Raw genomic sequence first — 14,815 nt, forward strand, 5'->3', positions numbered from 1 at the left:
CGGAGAGGCTACCATGCAAAGTTGTGTGGCATCGTAGTCTCTAAGATGGCAGCATTGCAAACATATACATCTAAACATTATGCAACACCAAGCTCAGTAAAGATCACATATCGTGGACCTTGAGCATCAGTATTAGCAAGGATACAAATTATAGTAATAAACAAATAAATACACATTCAAAGTAAGGTACCCAGTAAAACAGTTCATTTAAGGGGGTTGTAATTGCATCAATGCCAGTAGTTACATGTGCATCTTGTCAAACTTTCCAAAAGTCTGGACTCCTATAAAGAAAATATCAGCGTACTATTGCTTTGATGGTTCCTGGAATAAAATGTATAGAAAAGCGATATTGTCATTCAATAAAGTGCTGCATTTGGTCAAGTATGTGGCCGTCTGCTCACATCTCAGTGCATTTAGGCTTGTTTAGACATGACTAAAAACATCCTGCAAGTTCAAACTGAGCATCATCACACGGTAGAAAGGTGATTTTAGTAACTTTGAACATGGCGTACAGGTTGGTGCCAGACGGGCTGGTCTGAGTATTTCAGAAACTGCTGATCTACTGGGATTTTCCCACACATCCATCTCTAAGGAGACTATTCACTGAGTGACAGTACCTCCATCTGCTTCTGTTTCTAGTTTTTCTGATCACAGCGCACAACTGGCAAAAGGAAACAAAGTGTTACACTCCCTATAAAGAATGTAACTATAGGGAAATGTGCTGCTCATGTCTACTAGTACTGTAGATTAAGGTTATAAAAATAAGGATAAAACCATGTGATTTGAAATTCCAGCTTGTTTCACACACACGCACAAAATGGGTAGTTATCTTTTCGTTTGTTTGTTTATTAAAAAGAAAAAAAGAAGATACATTGTTTCAGTTTCTGTAAGCCTGGCCGAAAGCATGCTGGCATATGAGTTCCAGTTAAACACAATAATTAAGGCACAAAGGCATGTTTGAATTAAAGATGTAGAGAAACAAACCCCCTCATCAGCATTTGTAATCTATAACATGTTTCTTTACCTGTTCCACGTCCCTTGCGGCCATTGATTTTCCTCCTTTTAATTCTGCCATTATGCAGCTGTCACAGAAAGCACCAAATGGACAAACACGCTGAAAAGATTTTATACATTTGTCCTCCGAGCCACAGCATAGCTGGGCTTTTTACTTTTACAGCGACGATAAAGGAACGTCTTTTTCTGGCCACAGTCTTTCATATTATAAAATTAAAATGTCATCCTAATTGTTAAAATAAAAATCCCAGTCAGTGCCTGCGGTGCAAAGCAGCAAGCGGGGGGAAGGGCAAGTAGTCAGTCCCCTTTACAGAGTCTTGATTAGAAAGTATAATTAGATATCAAAGACGCAGCAAAGATGATGTCTCGAAAGATTGATAGAAAACAAGATGTGCGTTTGTTTTGTTCTTATTATTATTATCACTTCACAGAAAACACAGAATGCCCTCAAGACACAAGAATTGGACTCACTGCCACTGTTGTTTTTCTGTCATATTTAAATCATTTAAATTATGTCAGCGCACAATGTTGTGATCCTTTTCACACCTAAGCCTTCCAGCACATACATTTGATTTAGCATATTGCACAGTGCGGGCTAAAGTGGGCTAAACCTGTACATTAATCTCTTAAGTTTGCAGCTATGTGTGTAAACTAAAGCTGCATTGTGATCATTTTCATTCATTTGTTTTTAGCATTTAGTTTGGCTCTCACAACAAATCAAATCATAAGGTATGTGGTACTGCATGAAATTTATATGAGAGTAAAGACATGCAAGATGTAATATAATTCACATCAGTCCTGTGGGATACAAATAAGTGAAGTGACTGTTCAGAAAGCAGTCATTTGCATAGTAGTCTTTGTTTTCTTCTGTTAATTGGAGCATGTTCCAGGATAGTAAATGGAGGAGAAACATGAGATGACCAGAATGAAGGACAAGAGAAACAGATGCTCTGTATACAGGCACCTTTCCCAGGAAGGACAGACACATGAATAGAAAACGAGCACAGACAGAAATAACTGACATCCAACACAATCGTGAGAAAGAGACAAAAGGTTCAACCAAAACCCGTAAGGCAGGAAACGGCCTTAATGCATAAAGAGTCAGTGCTCCGCTGTGTGTATTTGTATTACTAAGCCTATGAGCAAGTCATGGATTTCATTTCTGTTCCATATTTTATTGATACATAAGTTCACTCAGTGCATGATGCAGATATTTCTTGGCTTCAAGTGTTTTTCTGTCACATTACTGTATCGCGTATTTCATTCACACGTACAAGTGTTCATTTTAATTAATCATTCTGGGTTGACCTCTTCCTGCTCTGAGCAGTGGTGTGGCAGAAGTGTGAATTCAATTTGTTTCCTGTTTGTAAGAGAGAAAATCAGACAGTGCTGCTTTTGTGATGAGAAAACAGAGCAGTATATGACAGCAAAATATCTACAGTGTATCTAGAAAGATGGATTCTGAGGATATAGCAGTATGACTAAGCTAAGTTTGGAACTGGAACTGTAAAAATTAGATTAGTGATCAGTGATCCTACTGTAATAATTGTTTAAAAAAATTAAGACACTGATTCAGATCACATTTCCAGCTGAATCCTTGCATTATAGTTATATATCCAATAAATTATCTTATATTGCATGTTTTTAACTCACTACTTGATTGTAGGATAACTAATAAATATGAATATGGACATAGAGATATACAGGATTGTAACTTTGAAAGACCTGAGCTATAAATTTACGATGCTGTTTAACACTCCAGTAACACATCAAAACCATCACAACCAAACCATGACTATGCAGTTAATGCTGTCACATTGTTATCTAGTGCACTCATGTTATAGATTTGACACACCCTTCAATGTGGACTTACATATGTCGGTAAAGCCATTAAAAAAACAAAATCACAGATTAAGTTCATTCTACTGACAAAATATGAATTATGCAATAGCTAAATACTTCACTGGACTGAAACAGTACATGGCCTCCCCTTGCTTTTTTAATAATGAACTAGTTCAGTATTCGATACCGGCTAGGATGTCGCCCAGATTAACAAGGTTTGTGTCAGGTGTTGAGGAACCAGGACACACTGATGAGAAGAGGGCTACTGGAACAGTGGGCAACAGACAAGAACAGGGCGTTGATGGAATGCTACTGGACAAGTAACCCCAGCAGAAGGGCTTACATGAAGAGGACTTGGGACCTACAGAATCTTCGATACCCAGCATCCAAACGGATGTCAAAATAACTAGTAGCTCAGTGTTCCAACATTCGGAAGAAGGAACTGCTTGATGAGGTACAACACAAATGCTACGGCAAGGGGGGGATGATACCATCACCCAGACCATGCAACCTCCCTGAATAGGATCCAGTAACTATGACATGGTCTCCAGTTTGAAAAATGGGACAGCATGAGGAAGAAGCATGAAGAAACATGAGCATCTGGCTGCACAAATGAACCAGCTGCTAATGGACGGGAGGCTGAACTGAAGGCTGGACCAGTTTGATCCAACTACCAACCAATAGCCTGCCTCGGTACCACGTGGAAGCGAATAAGATACCTGAGTGGGGCACAGAAAGAAATTGGCATGTAGATAGAGCACCAGAAGGCAACATTGCAAACATTGAGGACAGCTAGAAGTACCTGTGAATCCTACAGGCAAATGGGAACCATGAAAAGGCCGCTAGGAAAGCTGCAAGCTTCAGAGGGTAAGGTAAGTCCCGAGGACTCAGCTGAATGGAAAAAACAAGATCCAGTGATCAGCTGGGATAATGAAGAGGAGGAGACATGTCAATGGCTTGTATGTCCTCCAAAAGGTGTCAACACCACCAACAAATGCAGAAGAGCATCTCTGAACACACAACATGTTGATGTAGCCACTGATGTAATATAAGGAAACTTTGGATACAGTTTGCGGAAGCTGACTAACATTGGGCAACAGAAGATTGGAAAAATGTTGCCTGTTCTGAGAATTCTTGATTTCTGCTGCAATATTTGGGCATTAAATTGACAATTTAACATAAATTGTTAAATTTATGAAGCCATTGATGCATCCTATTCTATAACAGACTTTAGGCTGATAGTGGTGTAATGGTGTGGGGGATATTTTCTTGGCACAAACTGAGACCTTTACAGGGAGTGCAGAATTATTAGGCAAGTTGTATTTTTGAGGAATAATTTTATTATTGAACAACAACCATGTTCTCAATGAACCCAAAAAACTCATTAATATCAAAGCTGAATGTTTTTGGAAGTAGTTTTTAGTTTGTTTTTAGTTTTAGCTATTTTAGGGGGATATCTGTGTGTGCAGGTGACTATTACTGTGCATAATTATTAGGCAACTTAACAAAAAACAAATATATACCCATTTCAATTATTTATTTTTACCAGTGAAACCAATATAACATCTCCACATTCACAAATATACATTTCTGACATTCAAAAACAAAACAAAAACAAATCAGCGACCAATATAGCCACCTTTCTTTGCAAGGACACTCAAAAGCCTGCCATCCATGGATTCTGTCAGTGTTTTGATCTGTTCACCATCAACATTGCGTGCAGCAGCAACCACAGCCTCCCAGACACTGTTCAGAGAGGTGTACTGTTTTCCCTCCTTGTAAATCTCACATTTGATGATGGACCACAGGTTCTCAATGGGGTTCAGATCAGGTGAACAAGGAGGCCATGTCATTAGTTTTTCTTCTTTTATACCCTTTCTTGCCAGCCACGCTGTGGAGTACTTGGACGCGTGTGATGGAGCATTGTCCTGCATGAAAATCATGTTTTTCTTGAAGGATGCAGACTTCTTCCTGTACCACTGCTTGAAGAAGGTGTCTTCCAGAAACTGGCAGTAGGACTGGGAGTTGAGCTTGACTCCATCCTCAACCCGAAAAGGCCCCACAAGCTCATCTTTGATGATACCAGCCCAAACCAGTACTCCACCTCCACCTTGCTGGCGTCTGAGTCGGACTGGAGCTCTCTGCCCTTTACCAATCCAGCCACGGGCCTCATCCATCTGGCCCATCAAGACTCACTCTCATTTCATCAGTCCATAAAACCTTAGAAAAACCAGTCTTGAGATATTTCTTGGCCCAGTCTTGACGTTTCAGCTTGTGTGTCTTGTTCAGTGGTGGTCGTCTTTCAGCCTTTCTTACCTTGGCCATGTCTCTGAGTATTGCACACCTTGTGCTTTTGGGCACTCCAGTGATGTTGCAGCTCTGAAATATGGCCAAACTGGTGGCAAGTGGCATCTTGGCAGCTGCACGCTTGACTTTTCTCAGTTCATGGGCAGTTATTTTGCGCCTTGGTTTTTCCACACGCTTCTTGGACCCTGTTGACTATTTTGAATGAAACGCTTGATTGTTCGATGATCACGCTTCAGAAGCTTTGCAATTTTGAGACTGCTGCATCCCTCTGCAAGATATCTCACTATTTTTGACTTTTCTGAGCCTGTCAAGTCCTTCTTTTGACCCATTTTGCCAAAGGAAAGGACGTTGCCTAATAATTATGCACACCTGATATAGGGTGTTGATGTCATTAGACCACACCCCTTCTCATTACAGAGATGCACATCACCTAATATGCTTAATTGGTAGTAGGTTTTCGAGAACATGCATGAAGAGGATGATGTGGACAAAATACTCATTTGCCTAATAATTCTGCACTCCCTGTAGTACCAACTGAACATGGTTTAAAGTTTACCCCGGTAGTTTTGCTGACCATTCAGTCCATTTTTAACTACAGTGTATATCTGCATCCAGCAGGATAATGAAAAATGATTTCTTCAGCATGACAATAAGGTCCTTGTACTCAAATGGTCTCCACAGTCACCAGATCTCAATCCAGTAGAGCACCTTTGGTATGTGGTTGAATAGATGATTCTCATTCTGGACGTGCAGTCTATAAATCTGCAGCAACTGTGTGATACTATAATGTCAATATGAATCAAAATGTCTGAGGAATGTTTCCATCACCTCTTTGAATCTGCCACAAAGAGTTAGGGCAGTTCATAAAGCAAAAGTAGGTCCTGCCTGATACTAGCAAGGTGTACGTAATAAAGTGTCCAGTGAGTTTTTTTTTAATTAAAATGTATTCAGATTTAACATTTATTAAATTAATAATCCTTTAATTTCTCAGTGTTTTGTTACTACAACAGTTTAAAATCAAGAAGCACACATAACCTGTGCTGAACAATACTTTATTCTAATAGAAATCTTAAGAGACATGCTAGAAATCATTCTTATTAATTACTAACACAAGCTGTTTAAAACTAATTGTTTTCTATGTTTCGAGACCTTTTTTTTTTTTTAATTTGTGGAAGAAATGTTCTATTTCCCGTGACCGTAGACTCAAGATACATTTGTTCCACTATCCCACCTTGTGGCCAAATCTAGAAATTACCTCGACTGCCAGGAAGAAAAGAAAAGGTGTTTACAAAGATTCTCTATCAATGTGCTGCATCAGTAAATGCTGGTTCACAACTGCTTTTAATCATTCATTGTAAAACGTTAAAAAAAAACACATCAAGAAAGTGTACTTGCCCAGCAAAGAGGCATCCGTTGACAATTTCTGAAGAAACTTTGATGGATTGCAGGCTTCTTGGAAATCTGAAATTAGATGTGCATGTAAGTGAAGGATATCCTGCTGACTTCTTTCAATTCTGTTTCATCTCAGCTTCACACTAAAATGTCAACAGAACCGATGGACTCTTACAGGGACAGACACCCTTCAGCTGACAGTGATTAAGAATGATTTTCACAGACTCTGATTTTGGTAGTCCAGGTCATTCTTCCAGTCTAATTTATGCAGTGACATGTAGATATTATATATCTAGCATAAATGGGAAATATAAGACTGACTAGAAAGTATTCCTATTTTCTGAAATGGCATTGCTAAAAAAAAAAAAAAAGCAATAGGGTTACTTGTTGCATACTATTAAAAATCATACCAAATTAATCTTATATATTATGCATTAGTGCTTTAAAATGTGCTGTGTATTTGAGTGGACTTTTCCATATTCCCCTGATTACCCATTATTACAAACACAAAATATGGTTTTAAGAAATTTGTGCAAATTTATTGGAGAAAACAAAATCAGCATCATACAAAGGTTCCTGCCATTCTTCTGCAATATACTCATTCCATATTCACATCATGCTTTAATCCCCTATAATCATTCACATTCGGTTTTCTTCTAAAAATTCTAATAGTAAGATTGTCTTTTCCACAGGGCAGCAGGTAAACATTTAATCCCACAGTCTTTTAACCCTTTAAACTATAAAGTGTGATACCCATTGAAATCCTGGAATGAATTAACAGTTTAAATATTTACTGGCTGTATAGTCGGGACAGAAAGGATTCCATGTGCTTTCCATAAACGAGAAAGAGCAGAGGAAAACAAATATAAAAGCATTCTCATAAAGTTACCTTAAAGTCTTATAATGTTACAGTCATTTTTATTTTTGTGGATTTTTGTTCACCTAAATTGCAACATCATTGTGCATGAAATAACAAGGTGGCTCCTCATGCTTTCTTGTTTGGAGGAAGCAATTAAAAAGAGTCCTCTAACTATTGGAAGAAATACTGGACTTTTTTTTTAAGGCAAGTTTAAGCTTTTTATTTGTTATATTCCAGTATGGCTCATACGGAGCTCTGTTAACACTTAAATATATAAAACGTAACCCTGACCGGGTTACAAGGTTGTCTTAGCTTTGGCTTGAAGATTACAGGAGTTTAATTACAGCCTATCTTACACTGTAGAGTTTGAATAATCTGAACAATTACAACAGAGACAAGGTATTCAAAAAAAAAAAGAAAACATTATTGATTGCATTTTTAAAACAAAAAAAAACAAAAAAAACAAAACACATGAGATACGTATATCTCTTGTGTATAAAGTGGCAAAAATCCCCCCAAAAACTTGTTAATATCCCTTCTTGTTCACCCTCAATTTGTGGGACTCCAAACCAAGCTGAATTAACTCTGTAACAAAAATTCCTGCATGCACACAAAACACGTGAAAGTCACACTCCTCGTATAATCTTGCACACCACTTAAGGAAGCCATTAGTGCATTTGTTTCAATATGCAAAATAGGAACAGCTATTGACCATTCTGTAGTGTCTGACGTGTAACCTGACGTTAACGCCCAGTGGTAGCTGAGGAAAATGCACCAATCAGAGATATTTACAAATGATCTGTTGTTAGTGCAGGTGACTAAAAAGCATGTAGATGTAAAAGAGAAATGCTTAGCATCACATTTCTCCCAAACACACATTATTCTGAGTCATGCCACTGACATGCGTTAATCCCAAACTGCTTGCGTAACAATTTTAAGAGTGGACTTCTCATTGAATGGGAAGAAAAGAAAAAGAAAAAACAGCCACCCATGGGGAAGGGTTTGGTGTTTCTTATTTAGGAAGAGAGAGAACGTGCTCCTATGGTGTGCTATCAGTCTCCTCAGCCTCCACCAGGCACGACTGGTCTGTGTCAGGGACTCGGAACGGAGGGTGGTACTCGAATGCCGTGACGATGCCGGAGCCAAAGTTGTGCTTCTGGTGCAGAAACCAAACAACAGCTGAGACTCCCACGATAGCCACCACGCTGAGAATGACGAGGGCAGAGAGCACTGCGCTAGGTTCTGAGGGAGACGATTAACAATATAAGGGAGGTCACAATTAGTACCAAAAACCACAGGAATAAGCACAGAAACCGTCAGGAAATAAAGCTCAAAGGTTGACTTACTCCGCTTGGCTTTCTCTTTATCTGAAAAGCAAATAAAGACAGAAAACACAATGTGAGGCACCAATCGCAGCCCTGTTTTCTGAAGTGACAGATTCAAATTCCAGTGCAACATCAAGAAAAAGAAAAGAAATCTCACCCTGGGCGGCTTCACAGATTACCCCATTCTCCAGGTCATCACTGCAACTGACAATTTCCCACTTTCCTGTGTTTGTGTGCAGAGCTGCACATTTATCCATGGGCGCGAGATCTGACGTCAAAGAGCCATCCTCCCAGTTAGAGAAAGTCACCGCGTTGTCGTGAAGCCAGGTCATGTTTTGAGCTGACCAGACACATGAATTGTTATTTCACATATTTAGAGGTTTTAGGGCAACTATAGTTAAAGAGTATATTTTCATTAAGCTTCAGCATTCCTCTAGCATTCACAGACAGACACAGAAGTGATGTCCATCTTTTTGCCCTTAGTTTCTCTGTTTTCCACCTAGTGACCTCCAAACAACGCTGTTAATTAGTTATGAAGCTAGCCGAAAGGTTTTCATGAAACTTACTGTTTGAGTCGTAATACATTCCAAGCCACACGATGACCGGCGGGCTGTTTTTCCACACTTTGGGGCTATAGTCGATGACAAATTTATTCTCCTCCTCACTCTGGATCGTCAAAAGTTCTAGGAAAACAATCACAGTAAATATGAAGGCGTAATCACACGCGTTGATAATGCAGTCGATTTGACTTCTTGTTTTTAAACACAGGAAACATTTGAACGTAACATGGCTCGGTCATCTACCGAAGCCTTTGCAGTGAGTTTTTGCATCTTCAAAGCTGTAGCTTTTGATTTTGTCTTCGTCTCCGTGGACAAAGTGGTAACATCTGTCCTTAAAGGGCACCCAGGTTCGTCCATCTGCAGGGCAGCCTGAAAGAAACAATGGAGAGCCACCCTGAGACCTACAGTTCAGGACAATTTAAACCAACACTGTCGATGAAGTGTGTCGGAGAAGTGCCCCAAGTTTGTAGGGTTAAAACTACCCGAGGTTCTGGATCTTCTTTAGTGTTCTTTGCCAGGACATTCACTAGTGCAGCCCACTGTGTGGTGTACACAGCCAGACTAATCTCAGTCTTCATGATATTCCACTTTGTGTCACTGTCATGAATCATCACGTGACCTATACTCCAGCAAACCTCTGTTTTCAATCTGTTGCTCCTGTCTGCAGTGAAATCAATGAATGCCAGGGTGACACGCTATTGCTAGCTATACATATTCCACCATGTTTGATGCTGCTTTACAACTTTCATCTGTTCACCATTTTGATGCCATTTGTTTGGTCTTACGCACTACAACTTTTTTTTTTCAAGGTTTTGAGAACAACAACCTCACATTTTTGCTTTTGTGCATCTCAAACCATTTGCATCTAGTGCAGAGCCTCTGAGGATTGTGGTTATGAATATGACTGAAAAGGAAACATGTACTTCTATCTCCTTGCTGTTCAGTCACAAAAAGCCTTGTGCCTTTCCACGGATTCCTAAGCAGGGGTGGGCAATTAATTTAACCAAGGGGTCATGTGAGAAACTGGGCCCCTGGGTAAATTAATTACCCACCTCTGCTATAAACACACTAATGCTTTACTTGAGTCTGATTATTATCCTGCAGTGAGAGACAACTTCACCTCAATGAAAATGACAATCTATTCTAAGCCACACGGGCTCCTCTTTGTCCATGTGGCTTAGAATAGATTGCTATAGATGTCAAACAGTCATTTAGGTGCCAGGTGTCCAATTACTTTTGGGTATTCCGCTTAAAGAAAAGTGCAAGCAAGCACAATTGTCTTGGCATCGTGATAACCTAATCAAACTAAAACTGAGGCCTGTAAAGCTATGTCCATTATTTCATTTCAAACCGATGCCCTTAAAGCACATTAATGAGAACAAAAATGGGAAATCAGCAGTCAAATTCATAAAACTTGAGACGCTTTGCGTCATAACCCAGTTGGTTGCTTCCAACTTGTGACCACAGTTCCTCTTTTATTAGTGTCTCTATTCTGTGTCTGGCAAATGGTGGCATGATTTTATTTATCAATTTATTTTTGGAAATAAGGTTGTGTGCTAATATGGAGTTCTAGTACAGCATAGGCGCAAAAACTTGTTGTGTTTTCACTTCAAATCTGCCGTGATTAGCCACCCTGAGGCGAAATACAAAGAATGCTAATGCAGTAAGCACTCAGACAAGGTTAAAAAAAAAGAGGTGAAGCCCTGATTCTTTCTTTTAAAGAGCCTTTGGAAACAAACGAAAGGAGTGCACTTTCACTCGGATACGTGCACGTACGCAGTGTGCTAACGTTAGTTCGCAAGTTACGTGATACAAGCAAAATACAGTGTCGACATTCAGGAAAGTTGGTTAGGTAACATTAATAAATGTATTTACATTTCTACCCGCAGTCTAAAAACACGAACCCCTCCAAACCCAAAGTAAACACACGCCAGAGAGCGCAAATAACACAGGCCTACGCACTGTTCAACCCAGCGGTATAACGGCCTGACAAACCATAGCATGCTTTTAAAACATATCGCTTCCTTTTAGCTTAGAGCTGAGGTTCAGTTTTAAGACCTTACCTCTCGTCAAAGCCAGCTGAACACACAGCACGAAGACACACCACAACAGCGAGCGGTGACTTTTCTTCAGCGACTCCATGTCTGAAATCTTGTAGCACCAAACTTGTTTTCTGACTGTTGCTCGGTCCAGTCAGCCGCAGCGTGAGCAAAATCCCACCCACCCACACACCCACAGCAAAAGCACAGCACACGAGTCACAGCACGGCCTGAACACGAGTAAACACCGCGGTTATCAGTGGGAGATGGTGAAAGCAGCATTTACTTGGGGTCGTTATTGCTTATTTCAATGGCTTGAACAACGCGGAGAACGATATAAATATAATCTCCTGCGCATTGTAATTACAAAATACGGCACGTCGGCAATTAATGCAAACGGATGCAAATTAATGGAAAAGTTTCATCTTCCGTGCTTCTGTTAATATAATTCGTTTGTGTTGTCACAAACGAACAAGTGTAGTCCACTCGGAAGAGCTTTTGCAGCACGATTTGCACATACTAGCCTTTAGATGGCGCTGTAGGTCCAGTTTCCACAACAGTTTGGGCAATGTACTGCTATCGCTTCTCACAAACATACGATAAAAGGGTCTCTCTGAGTTAACATTGCTGTAATTGTAGACTTCCCTAACTCATTTTGCTGATGTGGTGAAGTATTTCAGATAATGTTGTTAATTACTGTATTCAGATTGTCCTTTGAAAAAGAATAATTAGTAATTATTAGTAACAGTAACCCACCATGTGACAAAATGTGTCAAAATGTAAATGTCAAAAGGTTGTTGGTTCCTATTTTAAATACTTTTATTTTAATTATCAGCTCACATATAGGCAAAGGTGCATTTATTCAGACATTCTTATCGATTTGTTGTCCCCTCCCTGCATCTGAAAATTTGCTTACTGCTTAGAAACTGTTTATATCATGCTTATTATGCTTATTCCTCTGTATTTAACCACTTAGTAACCAGATTAAATTAAATATAAATATTTTTTTAATGAATTTTTTAAATTGTTAATTGTATATTTAATTGCATGTTTCAAAACTGAGAAGAATTCGTCACCATTATTTTGTCAAAAGCAAAACAAAACAAGTTTTTGAAGACGGAGCCTTTGCAATTGTTTTGTTATGTAAACATGAACAATTCACTGTCTGTCTGTCCTCTTAAAGAGGTTTAAATTAATTTCCTAGTAAATTTAACACCCTAGTCCCTCCAGATATACACATATAAAATTGTATTGTATTTAATGTTTTTAATAAGTGGTTTCGTTTCATAAGTATTTGTACTGTTAACTTCAGAACTTTCTGTGTGATACCTATTACACTTGTTTATCACAGGGTTCACTGATCCATGGCTTTTTCAAAATATAACACACACTATATGGTTCCACTCTTCTTGCAATTTGAACACCCTGAGCTGGTATAAGAAAACAATGCACTGCATCAAAATGAGTATGAATATAGGATGCCTCCAATGTAAGCAAAGAAGAGAGTGGATATGAGGGCCTCATTTAGGCAAAGAGTGGTTGTTGTTCGGGGGGAAAACAAGGTTTCAACTCCATTGCTTGTAGGCGCATGTGGCAAAAACACAGACAGCTGGAGCGTGAGTTTTGCTCCTCGTCTGGAGCCGGTGGCTTCCCGTAGGGTGGCTCAGCACTCTGCAGGAGACTGCGGGGACCCATCTGCCATGGCAAGGCCTGCTCACAGACAGTCACATCCAAGCTTCTAGAGCGCCCCAGTGCACTCACTCACCCCGTCCAGGCCATGCATGTTGTCAGAAATACCATGTGACAGAGTTAATATCTTTCCTACCAGGTCCTCACCTTCTGGGCTCAAAGCATAGCAATTCATAAATATTGGTAGACCATCTCAACAAGAAGCCTATTGTCTTCCTCTTATATTAGCGTCAGAAAGTCAGAGCTTCAGTTTAGCCTGGATATTTAATATAATAAAAAAACTGAACTGTCTTATAGTTACCTTAAGGTAAAAATACAGGATATATTTCATATTACACCACATCTTGGAGGCCTAAATGATCACTTCTGATGCATGACTTTTTTATATATATATATATATATAGTCGAAGACATAATATTTTGAGCCAGCTGCATGAGATAATAATGTCTCATTAATTCAGTGAGTGGCTATCTGAAAGACTGATTAATGTGGAAGGAAGGAGATGTGCATGGTCACATTACTTGAGTGTGTTTTCTGGGAGAAAACTGACAGCAAAGTGACCTTTATCAGCTGCTGTGTTGACGGGGGAACTAAACAGATGTTCGTTTTCTTGCATTTTGTGCATGCAGGTTTTTTTAATTTTATATGGCTGCTGAAAAATGTCAATCCACCAATAATTTATAAATGACTATAAAGATAATTTTAGGATATTTATGCATATGCTTCTTTTGGCATGTATATTTTTTTGTTTGCCAATGTGAGCTAGATTTTCTTTTCTTTTTTCCAAGCTGTCTGAGAAAAGGTAACTCGTTAACGCATATATATTTTCCAAATTCTAATAAGGCCAGTTTCCTTATAAAACCTCAATTGGAAGTGAGAGACTAAGTGAGAGACGCTTTGGATTTCAGCCCTCTGAAGCTGCAGCCAAGCTCCAATAACAACCATCATATTAAAATTTATTGTTTGACTGTTTTAAAAAAAATATTGTGCTGGCAAACCGCACAAATTACGTATTTTACATAATTAACTAATGCAAGGTTACCAACCAGTAAACTCAATTAAGATTTGTATTCAAGATTCACCATAAAAAAAAAAAAAATAATAATAATAAATATATATATATATGATCAGAGCTCCTTGGAAATAATGAGGCAGAGTAAAAGTAGATTTCTTTTTTTAATCCAAAAAAGTCAAAGAAATTAACAGAATAAAATTTGGGCAACAATCTACTAGGGTGGAAAAACAAAAGGAAGTTTGGGGCTTAACAAACACAATAAAACAGCACAATAAAACAGAAATAAAGAGGAGAGATCCCTTAAACTGTACAAACAAGTTAAGTCTGGCAATTGTGGCACAAGTTAAAAAAACAACAACAACAACAACATGTAACTCATATAGCTCTAGAAAATCTCTTATTACCTAAAGCCGTCTGTACAAAAATCTTCATAAATTAGAACTTTTTCATATAACTTAATGTCTGTTCACTACGGTGGTTGCTTATACGAGCAATTTTTTATTGATGCACCTCTTCGACTCTTGACCCAGATACTATGGCACTTGGTTCAGACACCGCTAGCAGCATTAACCTCACAGGACAGTATTACTCGTCAGTCTCAGGCATTACACAAGAATCTCAAGTAGAATTGGCCCTTTGTATCTGTTGCACAACCTAGCTAACTACAGAGGAAATGCTGCTCTTTGTAGATTCAACACAAAGTTTGTATAAACGAGCACAGATTGAGTGAACACCACAAAAGCTATGCTGTCAGTGATAATCTGAAAAGCCT

General features: G+C 38.9%; 1 protein-coding gene across 1 annotated transcript; it reads right to left on the minus strand.

The window, feature by feature from the left end:
- Positions 1-7,067: 7,067 nt before the first annotated feature.
- On the minus strand, positions 7,068-11,524 carry cd302 (CD302 molecule). The gene is made up of 6 exons (XM_005918220.3): positions 11,363-11,524; positions 9,543-9,668; positions 9,306-9,422; positions 8,897-9,079; positions 8,761-8,781; positions 7,068-8,656 (listed from the first exon to the last, which is right to left on the minus strand). Exons 1-6 carry the CDS (start codon positions 11,439-11,441, stop codon positions 8,454-8,456), a joined length of 729 nt encoding a protein of 242 aa, XP_005918282.1. The 5' UTR covers positions 11,442-11,524; the 3' UTR covers positions 7,068-8,453.
- Between the last annotated feature and the right edge of the window lie 3,291 nt (positions 11,525-14,815).

Source organism: Haplochromis burtoni, unplaced genomic scaffold (assembly GCF_018398535.1).
Source record: "Haplochromis burtoni strain Fernald_Lab_line unplaced genomic scaffold, NCSU_Asbu1 Contig_29, whole genome shotgun sequence".
Lineage (NCBI taxonomy): Eukaryota > Metazoa > Chordata > Actinopteri > Cichliformes > Cichlidae > Haplochromis > Haplochromis burtoni.